The sequence below is a fragment of the Apus apus genome, chromosome 2 (assembly GCF_020740795.1).
Source record: "Apus apus isolate bApuApu2 chromosome 2, bApuApu2.pri.cur, whole genome shotgun sequence".
Classification (NCBI taxonomy): Eukaryota; Metazoa; Chordata; class Aves; order Apodiformes; family Apodidae; genus Apus; species Apus apus.
In genome coordinates this window covers 131,356,751-131,377,487 of record NC_067283.1, presented here as the reverse complement: position 1 = coordinate 131,377,487, position 20,737 = coordinate 131,356,751, and the positions used below count along the sequence as shown (strand labels likewise).

Below are 20,737 nucleotides of genomic sequence, written 5' to 3'. Positions count from 1 at the left end.
TTTTTAGCATGCCAAAACAGTAAAAGCCCCTGAGCCAAGTACAGATTTTGAGGCCAAGATAACTCCGATAAAAAACATTTGCCAGAAAAAGTAAATTCTTTAGAGGAGAGCTCTTAAAAGTGAGGTAATAACTGCTGAGCATGTTGCTTACTGATGCATAAGACCCTTCATAAGCATTAGGAAAGGAAATAAGACAATAGTAGAAGCTGCCATGGTAGAGAAAGCAGGATGTCCTATTGATGGGATTCTGTGCTGGAAGGACACATGGTTCTATTTCTCTCTTGGCTGCTGACCTACCATTTCATCTCAGAGTAGGGAGTTCACCTCTCTGGGTCATTACCTGACGCTTCTTACCATAGGCCTGACCACAAGCAACTTTGATGGTAATTGCAATGAAAGAAGCCAAAATAATTTGGGTAGGTTTAAATTTGTGAGAAGCCAAATTTTAAAAGCACAGACTTTCAGAAAGATTCTTCCATCCATTTTTCATGTGAGGGTACCCTTGTTTGAGGATAGGGTGGTGAGATGAGTGAAGTAGCCTGTGACAACTTCATGGTGCTGTCCCTCCTTCCCCAGTCACACAGTGTCCTCTGGGACAGTTCAATCACAAGAGGTTGGTGGCAGAAATATGGTCAGAAAAGAGATTGTGGATGATGAGAGTATCAAAGGACATTCAGGAAATTAGGAAATATGATAAGAATATAGGGATCATAGAATCACAAAATCTTAGTAGTTGGAAGAGACCTCAAAAGATCATTTAGTCCTACCCCCCTGCCAGAGCAGGATCACCTAGAGCACACCACACAGGAACTTGTCCAGGCGGGTTTTGAATGTCTCCAGCAAAGGAGACTCCACAACCTCTCTGGGCAGCCTGTTCCAGTGCTCTGTCAACCTCACAGTAAAGAAGCTTTTTCTGATGTTTACATGGAGCCTCCTATGTTCCGGTTTGCATCCATTGCCCGTTGTCCTATCACTAGACATCACTGAAAAAAGCCTGGGTCCATCCTCCTGACACTTGCCCTTAATGTATTTGTAAACTTTGATGAGGTCGCTGCTCAGTCTCCTCTTCTCCAAACTAAAGAGACCCAGCTCCCTCAGCCTTTCCTCAGAAGGGAGATGTTCCCCTCCCTTAATCGTCTTTGTGGCTCTGCACTAGACTCTTTCAAGCAGTTCCCTGTCCTTCTTGAACTGAGGGGCCCAGAACTGGACACAATATTCCAGATGCAGCCTCACCAATGCACAATAGAGGGGGAGGAGAACCTCTCTTGACCTACTAACCACACCCTTTCTAATACACCCCAGGATGCCATTGGCCTTCTTGGCCACAAGGGCACATTGCTGGCTCATGGTCAGGCTCATGGTCCTGTCCACCAGGACCCCCAGGTCCCTTTCTCCTACACTGCTCTCCAGCAGGTCAACCCCCAACCTGTACCAGTACATGGGGTTGTTCTTCCCCAGATGCAAGACTCTACACTTGCCCTTGTTGAATTTCATCGTTTCTCTCCAGCCTGTCCAGGTCTCACTGAATGGCAGCACAGCCTTCTGGTGTGTCAGCCACTCCTTCCAGTTTAGTGTCATCAGCAAACTTGCTGAGGGCACACTCTGTTCCCTCATCCAGGTCATTGATGAAAATACTGAATAGTACCAGTCCCAGTACCAACCCCTGAGGGACTCCACTAGTCACAGACCTCCAACTAGATTCTGTCCCATTGATCACAACTCTCTGATTTCTTCCTTTCAACCTTTCCTTTCATGATCCATCTCACTACCTGACCATCAAGACCACACTTCCTCAATTAATCTACGAGGATGCTGTGGGAGACAGTGTCAAGTACTTTACTTAAATCAAGATAAACCACATCTACTGCCCTACCATCATCTATCCACCTAGTTACTTCCTCATAGAAGGCTATAAGGTTGGTCAAACATGACTTCCCCTTGGTAAAACCATGTTGACTGCTCTTAATGACCCCCTCATCCTTGATATGCCTAGAGATAGTGCCAAGAACAAGTTGTTCCATCACCCTTCCAGGGATGGAGGTGAGGCTGACCAATCAGTCTATAGTTACCTGGGTCTTCCTCCTTGCCCTTCTTGTAAACTAGAGTGATATTTGCTATCCTGCAGTCCTTAGGCACCTCTCCTGTTCTCCTGATGGCTATTGTCTGCTCAGATGGCCCTTGCCCTTGCTGCCATGTCATTTGCTTAGAAAAGAAACTTTTACAAAGAGCAATTCCTAATTTAAAAGTAACAAATCAACTAAGATAAACAGATCTGAGAGGACTTGCCTAACTTTGCAAACCTGCAGGAAAATATTTCCATTTGTGATGCCCAGACTAGTTTTGTATTTACTGTCATACTGGCTTTAGATTTCAAGCAGTCATTTCATAAAAATGTTCCCTTGACTCACTGATTACAATCCAATAAGCAACTAGAGAAAATAAACAAATCTGAATTAGCACAGCAAAAACCAAAGCAAAACAAACAAACAAACAAACAACCCTCTAACAACTAAAAGAAAATTAGATAATTTAACTTACACAATTTTCTTCTGTTTTGTATTTGTGTTCCGTTTCTTTCACACTTTTCAAATTCAGTGTCTTTGCTCTGTAATCAATACACAGAGAAAATGTGTAAGGCATATCAGTAGTTTTGAATAGAAACAGGAAGAGATACACACCTAAATTGCAGTGTAAAAGCTAAGGGAAATTTCTGCTAAATAAAATCTTGATTTTAAGTTTTGTTACTCTTGAATAGCTGGCCAGAGAGCTATTCTCAAGTCCAGATAGCTAATATATAAACTACAAGTTCAAAAGTACAGGAGATTACTTTATATTTTTTTACCTGCAAAATCATAATGTAAGGAAGCAGAAAAGAAGATACTGAATAGCTCTGGGTCATGAAAACTAAGGGTGTTTCATTTTTCATTAATTTTGACTTATCTCTCTATGATGAAACAGAACATTGCACTCTAGCTTTCAAACTGAGAAACTTAACTGGAAAAGTCAGTATCCCTCTGTTCTCTACATGGTCATTGGAAAGAGGAAGTTTCCTTGAAAATACAGCTCAGTGTACAACCTTCTCACATCATTTTCAGGAAAGTATGTAACTGCAGAACAAGAAGACTGTGAAACTAGCTGTCATCTGAGCTCTGTGCCTTAAACTAGGCAATGGAAATAATCCCAGAATACAAGTATTTAATAGATGCACCAATGTGTAGGGAGTATTTGTAGGTACTGGGGGGTGGCTAAATGAGGCTTGCAAAAGTCAGCTGTCCTCTCCTATTTGCATAAATCAAGCTGTAGCTGCTGCTGGTTTCAATACACTCTGATACATAATGTGTACCATGTCTGACACTCAAGCATCAGAACAGAAACTTCCCAATAAATCATCTACAATATTTTTCTTGCTTCACTTTTGCTGACAGTTTTACCCACAACTTCATGTTGTCTTGCTAACCTCACCTGCACAGCACAGATTTTAAGGCTGTTAGCTCGTTCAGTGCCTTTACACTGCATGGACAATCAAGTGCAACCTGATGAAGAGCACAGAAATCCCTGGGAAAAATCTTATCTACTTTAATTAGTGCAGGTCCAGAATGAGGTCTCTGTCAGGTATCTCACCCTGAATGCTGTGGCAGAACCTCAGACACCCAGGCACAGGGTGTAAACAATGTGAAAACTTGCCTTTTCCTTTACTAGCAGAATTTACCAAAATTTTAGCTTGCTCAGTAGCAGAAGGTTACTAAAAAAAGTACTGAATGATTCAAGAAGAAACCATCTTCCATAATTTGTAATTGCTTTGCAATTTTGAGCTGTTTTCATGATGGTTCTGCAACTTAGTCTATGAGAACAGAACTATGCACAAATGGTTAACATCATTGACTTTAACAAGCACTAAATGAAGCTGTCTATATTCTACTTAATTTCAGTGAGATTCATTGTTCATGCAAACAACTGCTTGCAAGCACCAAGTAATTTGTAGGACTGGTGACCTATGTATTAATTTTGTAGCACAAAATGATCATGAACCCCAACTGGTATTTTCCTTTACACACAATCCAAAGTAGCAACTGAAATATTTGAAAAAGAATATATGAACTTGTGCTAGCTCTAGTTTCTTTGTCCTAGCTTTTCCAACTCATACATAGAACTTATAACGTACTTTTCATTAGAATACTTGTGCAGTTACGCCTCATTAATATGTATTAGCAGTGCAAATGGCAACTATCAGCTCTTGTGCAATATATGATCTAGGAGTTTATAAAGGTGTTTAGTTACTAAGGCTTTGCCAGATGCTCTTTCTCCTTAAGGAGTAAATAAGTCTTTAATGGGAAAAAAAAATATATATAAAAAATTGTAAGTTATAGATCTTCCTGTTGATCTTATGCTATCGTCATGTAAAGAATGAGTCATAGACATTAAAGAAACCACAGAATAATGGCATAGTGCAAAATGTTTTAGAGATCCTTAGCCTACAGTAAATGCACAGGTGTGACTTTTCCTCTTGAATTGCCTCATCTCGTAATTTTCTGAAACTAAAAACCTGAAGTTTCATTGTGAAATTTAGTGTCCTGTATGGCTATCCTGATGATGAAGCGATGTGCCAGAAAGAAAATATAACAGTGTGCTGCTAGAACATTTCAATAAATGACTTCTCACCTGGCAAAGCGGAAAGTCACAATTACTACAGTGCAGACAACGCCATACAACAGTCCCACGTTAGCAGCAAAGCATATTGTAAACACGTAGGTACTAACCCATATGCTCTTTGAGGAGAGAAACAGAAAAGGTTATTAGTTCTAATTTTTGTAGCAATATACATTCTATCAATCAGAAATAAAGATTTCTTAAATGATAATAGTTTCTCAGAAGTGAACATTTGGATCTTTGAACTGGCAAATACAGAAGACTGACTTAGCAATTAAAATAATGTCAATCCATGGGAGAACACACCTAACATGACAGTACTCAACCCAGTGTTCAGAGAGGTTCCTTTCAGAATTACTAAAAATAGAATGTGTAGTTGCACTAACATAATTCAGCATTAACTTAATTGTTTGGTAAAACATATCTTTCATTTTTCACATTGCAATTATTTGTCAGCTTCTTCACTGCACACATTTATGAGGTACTTTAAAGGTCACATATAGAGAGCTCTTCTGTTAATTGTAAAAGTGGGAATTACAATTTGCAAGGAGGTTAATTAAAAATGGTATTTATCAGAGCACAGCTGTCTAAACCAAACCTATAACAAATAACAATTACTGAAGAATCGATTTCTTCACATGGAAATTGTGAGATTTCAGAGTATTTCCCCAATACTTAATTAATAACATTTTTATTTCATTTTAAACACAATATTAAAAAATATAAAGAAGCATATCTGAAACAAGTGACTTTGAAAAATAATTTTAAATATTAAAAAAACTCAAACATTTCAAATTTTATTCTTAAATATTTTCTGAACAGAAACAATGACTTATATTCACATACTAAAATTAGATATATGGCTGAGAGATACCTGGATTTTACAAGGCAGAGAAGAAAAGTACAAATTACATTATTTTTTTACAGCAACCTAATGTCAGAATGTATTTCTTTCCTTGAGGGAGCCTTAAGCAAAGGCTGCCACCTAATCTTTGTATAAAAAGTGCTAAAGAATGGAAAGTATTTACACTTCTCTGGATATACTGATCTCCAGAGGTGCCCATTTCAACAACCACGGTGTTTCTTGTTAATGTTTGCAGAGGAACAGGTCACATTACAGTGGCACAATCAGTGTTCAAATTATCCTTTCTGATGCTCTCACTTAGGTCAGGAAAGTCAGAGACAATAGAACACCCTTAGACTGACCACAGGAATTTTTCTCGAGCAGATTTCAGAACTGTTATTTTATGAATTATAAAATGTAAGTCATACCACACTGATTTGTACTTCACAGAGTGTTGCATGACACTACCAAGAAACATTTTCCTCCCTCATCCTCAAGATTTTAAACTTCTGCAAAAGGTTTTGGTGTCTCTTCAATGGCACAGCTGCTCAGCCTCCAATTACATTTTATGATATCTTGTAAAAATTGTTGCGTATGTATTGGCAAGGAATGCCTTTACAAGTAACAAACATTCAGTTCTGACTAACCAGTGAGAAAGTAATTCTAAGATTTACAAATCCAATTTATTTATGAAGGTGTTCACTAGACATGAAAGCACTAAGAGAAGTACCACAGATCTGAAAATCAGGTGAGATCAAGAATTAGCCCATCCTGATTTGGCTGAACCATTGACAATGCCTGAGATCAAGAAATCCACTTTAACTGCAGACCTGAGCCTCAAAACGTTTAACTAAATCACTGCTGCAAAACCTGCAAAATTCTTCTATCTCAAAAAAGAAAACAGAAAGCATGAAAACCCAATGCAAAGTCTACACAGGAAGAATCGAAGCCACATATGTTTGGGTACTGCTGAGTACTAAGCAGCCTAGTATCTCACATCTTAACAGTAACCAGACACTTCCATTGCTGTGGGGCATGAGCCAAAACAATCATATTCTCATCTGTCAATCACTATTTCAGTGCTTTGTATTGGCCTGGAGTCAGTATTTTTTTGGTAGGTTAGCATCAAAGTTGTAGAAAGAAGTTATGTCGATTTGATAGACTTTTTATTTAATTTATGGGTTGTTGCAAGGTTCAGCAAAGAAGTCATAAAAATATCCAAGTTTTCTTTGGCAACTTATTTGAAGATGGTTATTACATACTCCAGAACAGACAGAATCTAATAATTCTTCAGATCTCAGCAAGAATATATTACAGGTACATGTTATTCTCAAAAGCCAAAACAAGATAAGTTTAAATTATGCTTGTACTATATTAATTTAAAAAAAAAAAAAAAAAAAAAAAAAAAAGAGGGAGAAAAGAAAGAAGTAGGAGATATGGATTTATGCTGAATCCTGCATATATCAGAAAGTATGGGAAGAACTGAGAGGTACTGTGACTGTATATACAGCAGCTGCATCCAAAACCCTGTGGACAGAGTGTTTCCACATGGACCTCTTAATTTCATAAGGTCTACACATCCACCATTGTGGGGAGTGTGCAATGGGAAATTGGTGGGGGGAAAAACAACACAGGTGAATTGAAAAAATAATAGGTGAAGTGGGAGAATACTCTCTGAGCCTATGGCTAAACAATGCAACACTAAAATACTATCATACTAAATGTTTCTGTAGCACTTTGAAACCAGATTAAAAACTTCCTTTCTTGTTGCAAACTGAGGAGATGATCAGCTATTGCCTGCATGTGTACAGTTCATTTCACTTGGCATTAACTTCACAGGTGTTTCCAGCTGGGTGAGCTGTCAGCATTCCCACCACAATCAATAGAGACCTGGTTATCAGAGTGAGGGGAATTCAGGATGTAGTTCACCTGACTCCTGCCTGATTATGTTGTGGCCTACTCAGGAAGAGGTGAACCATGTCCTCACATGACTTGACTGTCCAGCTCAGGAGGTCCATGCTGCAGTCACCAGCGTATAGCCAACAGAAGAATCTTATAAAAGTCCTGTTTATTCTGGGGGTGCCTTGTCAGAGAAGATGCGGGAGCCCAGGAGGAGGCTCTGGCTCCAGGAAAGCTATGTAGCATGCCCATGCTCCCACATCCTTCTGCAAATCACTGGTGTGTGCACGCATCCTCAGGGCACCCTACATCAAAACTTACAATTCAAGTCCTGAAGTGAACACCACTACAGCCACAAAGCAGGAACTGCTAAATAGTAGAGTGATATGGTAGTTCTTTAATACCACTTTTCACAAGCATTCCCTACACAATGGTTAAAAGGTGTTTGTTTGTACAGACTGTGCTGGTCACAGATGGACTGATACAAATATTAATCTTTTGAAAGAATGTACATGGTGGTCACACTTTCAATGGATTAAGCATTTCTAAATTCCTTCCCACCCCACAGAGATTAACTACAGCAAAGCTAATATAACTCAGGGTAGCACAGTCACTTGTGCTGGAAGGACAGAAAATCTCTGCAGCATGTCATCAGCTGGAAGCATGAATGTAAACTTATTATCATAGAAGAGATGGCTTCCTCCTCTTTGGAAAATTGTTTAAATAGCAAAGCTCTCTCATGAATCAGGGCCCCTGTGCGATGAATACCTGAACAAATCTAGAATTTTGTCTCCTTCTTGAGGATGATGTTAAAAAGTTCTAAAAATACAAGAAATTGCACCAGTAAGCTCAAAAATTCCATGGGAAACCCTGGGTACCCTACTCCAGTCTATTTTGACAAAGTAGATTGAAAGGGTGGTGGCTCTGTGTCTTAGAAACTCACACTGGCAAGATCCTGGAGGACAATTATCAAAAGTGAGACCCTTCTTGTTGGATCTACTTTAGTTGCTGAATTAGTAGCATTTTTTACATCCTTATATACTAATATATGTGCATATACTTACAATTCATACATCCCTAACTACCTCTCCTGTCACATCACCATGCAGGGAATGCATCATTTTCCCCATAAATTGTTGCCATTCTTTCTACTTCACAAGGCAGGCATACAACTTAGCTCTGCCTCATCTGTGGTCATTTCCTGGTGAGGTCATTTGTACAACTTAATTTTTTTTTAATTCTCTTGAAATGCCATATTTCTCTGTTGAATACCCCAAATCCCAGTTATATAATTAACTTGTGAAAATTATCGGTTCTCTATTGTCACTTTTCACTTAGAAAGTGTAGCTCATCTGGGATGCAGAGAGAGGACAAATAGTATTATCCACACAGTTATTACATTTAACATAAATAGTGGAATAGAGCAATTATTGATCTGAAATAGCTGAAGTAATCCAAGATGTAGAGACTGACCAGACCTTAACTGAAGCAAGAGACGTTTGAAGTCCTGTGAATGGCAGGAAAGGGCTCCCTGGAGTAAGGGCAGTGGGGTTCTAGCTGGAAAGAATTTTACTATGATTTGAGAGGTGGGATGTTAAAACAGGGCATTCTTGAAGGCTGATAAAAAAACAAGTTGAAAGAAAACTGAAGCAACTATAGGTTAATAATATTCAGCTGATAATATTTAGTATTAGCTACTTAGGCCTGTCAGCCTAGCTACTCCTTTGAGTTCTGCTGCTCCTAAACATTAGAGCTGCAAGAAAAAGCAATCCATGGCTGAAGGGAGAGATGTCAGAGACTCACAGATTATCCTGAATTGGAAAGGACCCAGGAGGATCACTGAGATCAACTTCTGAGCTATACCCTTCAAGATGTACCTTTTACATTTAACAGGATTATGTTTTAGAAAGACTGAATCAACAAATAAATTTACTCATCCTGTTTGTGTTCAATGAGAAGCTTAAAGAAGTGCAAAGAAACAAGGGAACAAAAGCCATAATACTCCATTTCCTCTCATTTGCCAGACCTATGAGCATAACAAACCTGACTTCTATGTTACATGACACACCCTTCAAAGAATCAGTTCCAGAAAGGACAGCAGCTAATTATTTCCAAATGTTTTTTTTTTAGAGTTTCTATCTTCAAAACACTTTGGATAACCTGGGTAATGGAACTCATTAATTGCCAATGTGCTGTCGATCACTGGGTTGAAGCTTTTCAGGCCAAAATCAACACCAGTGTAGTTACTCGAATCACTGAGCTTGCTGGAGCTCCTCAGACCAGGCAGCAATGTAAGATCAACATTTATAGCCTAACTTAAATGATGCTATTTAAAACAATATGATTTACCCTGTCAGGCTAAGGACTGATGGTGCAACTACTTGAAGATAAATCATTGCTCAAGCATATCCAGACAAAAAGATAAACCCAACAAACTCTCCCACTCAGTAATCTTTCTTAGAAATAATTACAGATGCCAGAGATGTAATAAATAACTACTCATCCATTATTTTCTGCCAAAACCACAAAAAAAAAATCCATCAGGCTAGTCTATCTATGAAGACACATAAAGTCTAGTGAGCTTTCAGACTATCCCGCTGAAAAACTTAACTACTTATTACCTCAATGCACAGATAGAGAAGCTATATATCTCTCCTGTAAACACCAATTTTCTGAAGTCCTCTGTCCCCAAAATGATTCTTGATCCACATCATCTGCCTCTTGGGACACTGGAAATCTAGGTTAAGCTGAAGACCAAATACAGTACAAGTGGTAGAAAACATTTTCAGAATTATGCTGCTTGAGGGACATAAGATTTTGTGAAAGATAGAGCTTTTCTTCTGGATGATACAAAAAAAACCCAAAACAACTCTGATCTTCCTTGATGAAATGTGAAAAATCTCACATACCCAAAGTTGATGTTGTTTACTCAGCTCTGCTTTCTGTATTTAAATGCAATACTCTAAAACCCCCCTATGTTTTACTCAGTCCAGACTTGCCATTACTGCTGTAGAATACTAAGTCACTGGTAAATTCAGTGAAGCCCAGTATTACCTCCAGTAGCCTATATCTTGCACCAGAGAGGAGTAGGATATAGACAAAATTCCTTTTTTAGTATATGTTAGCTGTAATCACATAAACAGAATTTCTGAAAGCTTTATGGGATGTCAATATGTTTTTATGCAAGTAGCCAGAGGTTTTGGCTCCACTAATTGGCCAATATATTCAAAAACTCCCACAGAAGAGAAATCTAGGAGTCATCCTAACATGGAATATTCTTTAATATTTGCTAATGTATGTCAGGCCATTTAGACTTCACATTAAATGAAGTTTTCATAATATGCCTCTTTCCATCTGTCTGTTTTTTCTGATGTATTCCTCCTCTTATATTACAGAATCTTTCATTATTATATAAACAATAGATACTCTGTTTGCAAAATCTGAAAGTGTTAAGGCAATTTACCTACAGCACTCTAGGAGCTGTGTCTTTCTGCATCTCTAATATTTCCAGTTCTGTTTTTTCCTCTATGGTCATTCCATATCCCCAGAGGACAAAGATAACAGAATCTCTTTAATAATACCACAATAGCCAAAGCTTGCTAACCAGCTCAAGAAGACATATCTGCTCAGATTATCCTGATCTGTCTGTATACATATCTTTAGCATTAAATTAGGTTTGATTCTTTATCATTTGCTAAAATTTCATTTTTTAATACAATTGATATTACAGGTGCTGTTATTCTGACATCAAAAATTAGCTGAAAGTACACAAAAACCCTTGTATTTGTCTCTTCTAGGGCCAGAGAACTATTACAGTCTATTTAGCAGGCATTTGTTAAAGGATCTCCAGAAAACTTCCTTAGATTACTTTTCACTTACCCAGTCTATTTTATCCACATTCCAATATTTTTTTAAGTCACGAAATTGCATTAACATCCCCTTCAAGCCCACGACAATAATGCTTGCCAGCACACACTGCAAAGATATAAAAAACAAAAGCCATTTGTGAAACTGGTAGTGAAAACAAATGTTCTTTCTTCAATTTAGCAGTCAATATTATAATTAAATTATAAAAAAAAAAAATATTGTTTCAAAAATGAAATAAGCACAGGCATCCTTGTGGCACAAGTGTAACAGTATCAAACACTTTTTTTTTCTTTTTTTCATGAAAGTAATCTATAGGCCACCTAATTGTGAGTAAATGTCAGAAACCAGCAATTCCCAATACTCCAAAGGCATCACCAGACCAACTAGATTCTGCCATAGTCTGGGGAAACAAATCAGCACTCAACTTGTACACATTAAAGAATTTTAATTCCCCTTCTTCACCACCTCTAGAAAAGGCCTCTAGAGGAAAAAAATCCAATAACTTTCAGGCAAACAAAATAATTTCTTGTTCTCCAAATCAGAAAGCAGGAGGAGACAGATGAAGAAACCATCTGGAGCCAAAAAGGATGGAGTACAAAGCAATGGACTTGCATTGCACAAGTGGGGAGAGCTGAAAAAGCATAATAAAAAAATAAATAAAATATCAAGAAAGCAATGTATAAAAATCCTTTTTAACAAATACAAAGAATAAAGCTTACAAAAAACAGTCAAAATTTACATATAATCCATATAAAAATGAAAGGACAGCAGTATAGAAAGAAAAATGACATATTGTGCACCCCTCTTCAAGTGTCCTTACTTTGCATGATTAAAATAAGCTATAAAAGGATCTGTGTTTGAAAAGTGAGAAACTTCATGTGACAAACATAAACAGTAGCACAAAGTAAATTTAAAACAAAGTTGAGTTAAAATTTCATGTACAAGCAAGGCAGAATTATGTATAATTTTGGAGCTCTATTTTGTGTCTTTGACATGCCTCTAGTTAAAATTAACTATTAATTTGTAATACCAAAAGCTGGATATAGCTTATGAGAAAACACACCATGCTGCTTTACACAGTCTTAGTATAGAAGATAGATTCCGTGGCAGAGATAAAAGAATATCTCATCATCTTCCTGTAATTGAATTAGATAATTATTTACAGTAATTTGTGTCAAATTTATTTGAAAAGCAATGTATCATATTTATAACTGGGGAAAAAATTTTGGATCTTCATTCATTTCTCTCACACTTTGTCAATTTACAAATCCACAGCAACTGGGTGTATGTTTTTCATAAACTATATGCCAAAGCAAGCAGAAGAGAAACACTTTCTTGTATACTTATGTGTTAGCCTATATATGTAAGAATACACATGTAAAACGTATCATGTTGTCACCTTGGCATTTTATAATTTTGTGGCTTGCTGTGCCCTTACTCTTCTTTCTCACATTGAAATTAAACAGAGCTGGTTTAGAGGTAGTGCTGTCTTTTTAAAAGTAATTCAGTCAGTAGGAAATGTTTGACATAATCTTTAAAAGAAGAATATAAGTACCATACCATAGGCAGCCAGTACAGCATAGGTCCAATTGCATAGATTACCACAAGAATTAATACACAAGAGATAAGGCAAGCCACCTAAAACAATAAACAAGAAAAACAGAACATTCAGTGTTAAAAGGATTAATCATCAAATATTGTAGACAAAGTCAAGTTTCAGATGTTGAAGATGTTGGCTATGAAGGTATTTCTGGATTGCAGATGCATATAATTTCAGTTCTAATCTCCAGTGATTGCCTTCAGGCAGCTACAGTGAAAACACAGTAGGAGATCTTCAACATCTGTGCTTGCCCTGCTGACAGCACACAGGCACAGACCTCAGCAGCACTCACACACTCAGTTATCAAATGGAGTGCCTATTATTTATATATGTATGTGGAGTGCATATTTATAGCCAGGCACCCTATGTCACACTAAATAACAGATCCGTCATAGCACTGAGCAGAAATTTTAGGTGAACCGTTTCATCATATTTGCACAAGAGAAGATTTCTAACTTCTTTTACTGGGAAAACACTAAAAGGAAACTATCAGGTTAAGTCAGAAACCACCAACAATCATGTGTGAATATCAGTGGACTTGACTTTACAAAATGTAGGAGCAACTTATATATATATATAGGTGTGTGTATGTATATGTATTTAAAATTGCAATTAATTCTTGTGACATCAATCCAGGTAAATAAATAGTCTAAGAATTATATGTTTCTTCACAGGACTATATGATATTAATCTGATGGGTAACTACAGTAAAATTGCAGTCTCTCATTCCATTCTGCTCACAAAGTAGAGTACTTCTGGTCTCATTAAGATACAGTCCAGATTCCCAGAAGGTTTTTGACGATAAGTAGACAGATGCTCACTTTATTTTTATATTGATAATATGTTTCTTTACTCAAATAATTAGGTTTCATTTTAAGAGACAAGTTGTTAAAAACAAAACCAGACAAGTTGTTAAAACACTAGGAAATTAAAGCCATAGTGTACTTAAAAATACCATCAAGAAGGATAGACAGAGTGTTTACAGAAAAAGGAACACAAAATCTGTTAGTAAAGTCACAGGAACCTTTCCCTCTTTCTGCCTTCCCAAAAAGCTAAATAAATAAATAAACAAAAACTTAAATTATTCTATTTGAAGGATAATTCTAGCCTGTGATACAGTCCCTCACTTCTGTTTTCTCCCAGGTAAAGATGTCATGGAAGAATAAGTGACATCACTGAATCCCGGGTATAGCTGCTGCTCTGAGTGGCTCTGAAGAAAAGGCTGCTCTGGGCCACTGAAATGTCTTTGCATATGCCAAAGTGCTGACTTCTCTCTGTGTACGCAAAGCAACTCCTTGATCTTCTTTTTGCCTATGATCTGACCAATATTTATTAGTCACATTCTTCTCATCTCTTCTTTTTGCCCAGATAGCCCCCGAAGTAGAGGACTGAGTACCTTTCCAAAAAGAAGGAAGGAGAGAGAATTTTATGTTACTAAGTACTCCCATAGTGCTAATGCATGGCCACACTCTAACTTTTTGATGCAGTCTCTGCTATATTCTGAAACCAATGGATAAAACCAAGCAGATGCTTGTTAATTGTATCATGTACTTCCTACTTTGAAATCAAACTATGGTGTGGGGCTCTTTTTCCATTTCAAATATTGAATAATCTGCTACTGGGGCCTTTACCTACAGGTACCAGAGTGAAAGTGCTCAGGTGCCCTATATACCTTCAGGTTACAGGTCTTTAGGTATAGGTCTTTAGGTTGCCTTAAAGCTTCTGTGGAAAAACCATGATACAGTACAATTGGAAAATGTACACACAATATGTGAAAAGTTAACAGAAGAGGATGTCTGGGAGGAGAAGGCACATGCTATGACATTGAACCCAATTCAGTGAAATAGCTAATAGCAAAGTGGCAGGTAAGCTATTTGCATACACATGTTTTTTAGGGTTATTATTAAAGAAGTTATTGACTTCAGACCCCTGTGTAGGTTAATTTGGAATTAATTAACATGTAGAGTTTTGAAATAAAAACCTGCATTATTTATTAGCATGGTGGAATCTGCATGAGAAATAATTGCAGACCATGGTCAAACAGAAACAGTACCTACAGACTGCATTCAGCTCTGTCAGTTGTACCTCATTACCTCTTCCTTTGTAATGAATGGACTTTATAGGGAGAAGAACAACAGTTATAAAAAGACAATAGCAATAGACTCCAAAGGACATAACATTTATATGGCAGGATGCCTCTGATGGACCCTTGAGTTTCAGAGGAAGGAGGGAGGGGCAGTGCTTACAGGGCTGCCCCAGGGGTGTCCCAGCTGCAGGGGCTCATGTGGTGCCATCCCACCCAAAGGTCACAGATGAGCGGTTTTTGCTACCTCTCTTGTTTACAAGCACAATTTGTGCAGGTAACAGCCTCACAGCATCACAGTCATCATTTTCATCAACTGCAGTTCCTTCTTTCTGAGCTACTGCAAAAAGAACTTGTGGGTTTAGTTTCCAACAGTAGGAAATAGCCCCCAAAATCCTGAAAAATCTGAGTCTCGTCTCTGTGAGTTCAGTGGGTAACATGTTACAAAGCAGAAGCTGGGAGATTACTTGTTTTTCTTATAAAAAGCAGCTCTTAAGGTTACTTTCACTATATTTTTGAAAATCAGATAGAAGCACTAAATTAAATCTGATTATTTTTCTAAAACCTCAGTTTAGCCTGTACCATTAAATCTGCTAAACACCATTAGAGGGCACTTCAGTTACAGTGCTAGCAAATTCACGTAAAACTGCAAGGGTTTGTGTGTAGTTTCAGTCTGAAAACACAGCTCCTAACCTTCTTACTACCACAGACTTGAGAGTTTATATTGAACAGGTGAAAATGAGTAAGTAGAACCATCAGCTTTTCTAGTAGGACATTTTCTGATCAAATGCAAATCCATGCAGATTGTTTAAACTGACAGAGCAGAGTAATTTCCAAGAAGAGAAGAAAAGGGAGAATAGGGAAATACAAGGGGAAAATAAGTGCAAGTTCCAGTGAGCAGTATCATAACCTTAATTCTCCTACATTCTTCCCTCTAATCCCTTACCTGTGTTTTGGCGCCCGTGCTGTACAAAAGTGCCGTCCGTCCCATCGCTGCTGCACTTGGTATGCAAAAGAAAAATGAAGGAATCACGTTGCTGAGGCCATGAGCCAAAAATTCCTGTGAAGTTTTTAAATAGAAGATGGGTTTTTTTGCTATTGTTCTGACATTTCAATGCTTCTCGCCAACAAAGGAGTCCCCTATCTAAATCTTAGCAAAGACAATGGATGGCCATATTTTTGAGCAAAAAAAATCACATATGCACATGATAAAACATCTCCCAACATAATATATCTTCTCAGAACTCAGAATGAATTTGAATGATAGAGCTGCTGAACAAGATTCATCAAAAGCAGGAGTCACATTTTGTTCACAAAATAAATGGCATTGCTAAGTTTTACGATGAAATTCAGCCAAAATATTTACATCTTGATCCACATCTGCTTTTCAACAGGCCAGAGTCTCAAGTAGTGGGATCTGGACAGTGTCCAGGTTGTTTCTGGTTTATGATTTTACTGGAAAAAGACAGCCAATGATTTTTTTTTTTCATTTAGAGCATGCTTTGGTGAAAGTGAAGTATGGTAGCAATACTATCTGCATGCTGTCTTTCATTACAAACATATTTGGTGTTTATTCACAGTCAAAATGCAGACATGTCTGAACAAAGATTTATAGAAGAAAAAGTGGGGAATCCACCTTGTATCTGCAGCCTGAGCTGAACAGTGTTTTCTATAAAAGCACCCCAACTTGGCAACCCAGTGTCAATCCTCTTCCCCAGACTGTAATGAGCTCATTCATCTGCTGAAGGCAACATGTAAGAGAAGACCTCAGTCCTGCTAGAAGTGTTTAGGACACAAAGGGTATTGTATCCAGCCAGGGCAACACCTGATCATAAGTTGACCTTAACAGGACAGCACCACCTTAAAGCTCCCCAGCCAGCCTTGCACACCCAGGTGCTGCCACCCCATGCAGAGCCTTGTGCCTGGCCCCTGATAGCAATACAGCCACAACACCCCACTGCCACTGTCATCTCTGTTCTGGTGGAGGGTTTGCTCTTTTGCTTCATTATTCAATGCAGACATACATGTCTTTTCTAACATCTCAGTAATCAAGCTGTGTAAGCTACAAGTTTTCCAAAGGTGCAGAAAGACTTACAAGTTCCTGTGTTTGGTTTAGTGCCCTTGAGACAATGCAGTGTATCACCCTGGGAGCCTGAATTAAGCTCAAAGCATTTTTCCTCTGCTCCCTAGAAAATGTGGCTTTGAAACATTGATGGAAACTTATGGCACAATGTATTTATTCTGAAAAATATTTGAGAGACCTGAGTAGACAAGAACATTCCCACTGTAATTTCCAATAACATATGAGTTGTGAGACATGCGCTGACATAGCAAGACTGACCTGTCTAGATAGGGTGGTTAAATAGGCATCTAGCAGCAAAACCAACTGTTCTTCATTCGACCTTATGTCATTTATTCCAAATCACTTAAGACAAAGGTGGGCTCAGCATTTTCATCACACAGCACTATTGCCAGTTATTTAGAATAGAGCATTTCTTACCACAATGCTTGAACTATTGTGTCCACAGATTTCCAGTTGGCGTGGAGTTACCCACCCACAAAAGCCAGCAGTGGGGTAGTACAGAAATTAACATCCCACTTTTATTTAAGCATGTCCACTGAGCAGTGGAACTCTGCACAGAAAGTTCCTTGGACTGCAGATTTGGCAGTGCTTTTTGAATCCACTCTTCTTCTTTTATAAAAACAAACCTTTATTCCGGATAAGACTTCTAATTTGCATAAGCTTCATTTAATAATCTTAGATATGTCCTGGGACTATAAGTATGTGGTTTATTTTTAGAACTGTGTTGTTTCTTTAGCCAGTGGCTGATTTAACATCTTTGCTGGTCTTTAAGAACTCAGCTGCCATAGAAGAAGCTGTCTCATCTTAAAACACGGAAAAAACATTAACACGCAAACACTACACAAAATGCGGCATTGCAAGATGATCCTTAAAGATGCACTTCCCCAAAAGGAGTAGCTCAACCAACTACAGTGTTCTGCAGAGCTGATTTGGACTATGCTTTGGTTTTATTGTAGCCATTGGAAGGCCTCAGGATGCCATATGGACATTAATCTAAAATACATCTCCAAAATGGTGAAGAAATTCCAATTATTGCTGATAGTAATGATAAAGAGCTTTACCTGGTTGTCATCCACAGTGTATTTAAACTTTTTAGCAGAGCCTTGGGCTAGAGCTAGTGATGCTACATAACCAACCAGTGCTACTCCAAAAGCTTCAGTGACTACTTCAGGCAGGATGTTCATGGGTGGTGTTTTCGGTGATGGTAACCTATAAAAAATGAAGACAGTCCTTTTTGCAAAGCCTAGTACATAGCATTGATATACCTGCAATTCATGAATATACAAAAGAAAAAATATTTGGATGCACAGCTCATTTTTAAAAATACTTGTGAAATTACATTTTTCAATATTTTCTATTAAAAAGGTCTTGGTCCATGGGGAACTGCAGGGGACAATTTGTACAGGAAGATGTAACAGTTTAAGATGGAGTCTTCCACTTGCAAACTCTGATTTGAGAAATTATGAAAAGATCCTTATAAATTAGCTCACTCACTGACAGATAAAATCAGCAACTATTCCCTAATTTTGTAATAAGTAATAAAAGAAACTCTGTAGTGTATTTTTTAAATATAGTTGGCTTTCCTGTAAAGTTTACTTTAAACATTTTAAACAATTTAGTATTCCTGTAGGTTGTGGACATTTATTCCATCTAATGAAGACCTTCCAATGGGGACTATAATCAAATGCCCCAGTTAAGAACCAAATCACCCCCGACTATTTCTGTGCTCCATGAAAAGACTTCAGTCTCTCCAGAGCTCAAATCACACCACCTAAGAACCAAACAGAGCTCTGAAGGTTTGTAAATGTTCTTCACTGACAAGGCAGTCAGGTGCTTCAGATAGGTGCCTAAAAATACATAGGAATTACTGTGGCTGGTGCTTGTGTTTTTCAACACTACAGAATCTTCTCATGTGAGGCTAGACAGAGAATAAACTCCTGATTAAAGCTGCACCAATATAATTTAGCTGTTCGTCCAATACAGTTTAGCTGTTCATGAGACATACCAAAAGGGGGATACTTTACCCTGATTTAATCTCGGGTATATAGCATGCAACTGTATACTTAAAAAATTTTCTTTCTTAGCAACTTCCCTTATATTATTTCTATCAGTGCAAACTGCCACACATGCACTCATGTTGTCTTGGACTACTTAGAGTATACCATGAATCTGTGCAAAATTTGGGGAAACCCTACCATTTCCAAGTGGGAGATTACACAACAGCTGTACTATTCCTTACCAGCTCTTAGAGTTTGAACATTTATCCTAATATCTAATCTAATTTCTCTTTCCATCTAATTATAATTAATATTTTTCCTGTCTCTATAAGTTCATGGAGAAAAACGTATCACTATCTGTAGTCAGAATGTTCTTTTCAGATTAAGCATATCTAAATCCTTTACTTTTCCTCAGAAACCACATTTTAAAAGATTAATCTATAAGTGAGTGGAGAAGAACAAAGTGTATTATCTGCAAGCCTTATCTCATTGCAAGTTCTATCTATTACAACAAACCAAGGCAACCATCAAAAAGCAGGTTGCAACAATCTTGTGGAGAGTGTGCTGTCCTCTTGTCATACACCCATCAGTCATCATCAGGTATTTAGTACTTATATTTTATTCCATCAATTAACAAAAAAGCTATGAAAATACACCAAAAAGTCTGCATAGAGATACACTTTGTTAACATGAGGTTGAATTGTGAAGGAGTACTTGAGGAGACTGGAAATGAACATAATAGATCTCTGCCATTTCTTGTTTCAGAAAACTACTTTGACATCTTGAGACTGTTCTCAGAAGTAAACATATTTAAAAGCCACAAATTAATAAAAAACACATTACCCTTTAGGAATATGTCCCACGACTTCTAGCCCATAGACGTATTCCATGTCAGCATAGTAGCAGGCAATGGATGTAGCAATTATCTGTTGATGCAATACAGAAAAAGATGGTATGTTTCTGTTGCTTTTAGCTTCTCACATGGTCCCTGTTGTTGCCATACTTAAACATATGGCAGTGGTCACACATTTACCCTTACATCAATCAATAATAAAGGGAAGTATATTACAAAAATTTTTGCAAATGTGGAAGAGAGGCAAGAAAACCCAAGCTCTAGTTATTTGCTTAATCCTTAAAGTAAGGATTTACAATGCAATAGCTAATTTCAATTTAGCCTATGCTATATGAAAGGAAAACTGTAAGAAGAATTACAAAAAGCAATAGCATAGGTATTCAAATCCATTACAGGTAGATAACAAACAACAAGCCACTATTACCTAGCACAAGCTTTGCCTGGAGTTTCAGTGTGCCAGCTACTTTTCATTTTCTATTTCAGACTTCTTACACTTTAATATTCTAGGCCTCATGTTCTTCTGCTTATGTAAAAAGTAGTAAACACATGAAAAATATAAAAATTGGGAATGTATGTCACTTCTTTCTTAATTATTTATAGCAGCCTTCCAGTACCTGAAGGGGGCCTACAGGAAAGCTAGGGAGGGACTTTTTGCAAGGGCTTGTAGTGAGAGGACAAGAGGTAATGGATCAAAACTGGATTTAGGTTAGACATTAGGAAGAAATTCTTTAGAGTGAGTGTGGTGAGAGACTGGAACAGGTTGCCCAGGAAAGTCGTTGAAGCCCCATTCTTGTAAATGTTCAAGGCCAGGTTAGATGGGGCTCTGAGCAACCTGATCTAGTGGGAGGTGTCCCCGACTATGCA

General features: G+C 37.7%; 1 protein-coding gene across 1 annotated transcript in view; it reads right to left on the bottom strand.

The window, feature by feature from the left end:
- Positions 1-20,737, bottom strand: part of SLC26A7 (solute carrier family 26 member 7) — a 67,373-nt gene that overhangs the window by 11,981 nt on the left and 34,655 nt on the right. Inside the window, exons 6-12 of the mRNA XM_051610959.1 lie at positions 19,864-19,946; positions 18,085-18,232; positions 15,887-16,000; positions 12,818-12,895; positions 11,270-11,365; positions 4,660-4,766; positions 2,539-2,605 (exon numbers count right to left, since the gene is read on the bottom strand). Coding sequence (XP_051466919.1) covers positions 2,539-2,605; positions 4,660-4,766; positions 11,270-11,365; positions 12,818-12,895; positions 15,887-16,000; positions 18,085-18,232; positions 19,864-19,946 — 693 coding nt within the window. The remainder of the gene's footprint in view (positions 1-2,538; positions 2,606-4,659; positions 4,767-11,269; positions 11,366-12,817; positions 12,896-15,886; positions 16,001-18,084; positions 18,233-19,863; positions 19,947-20,737) is intronic.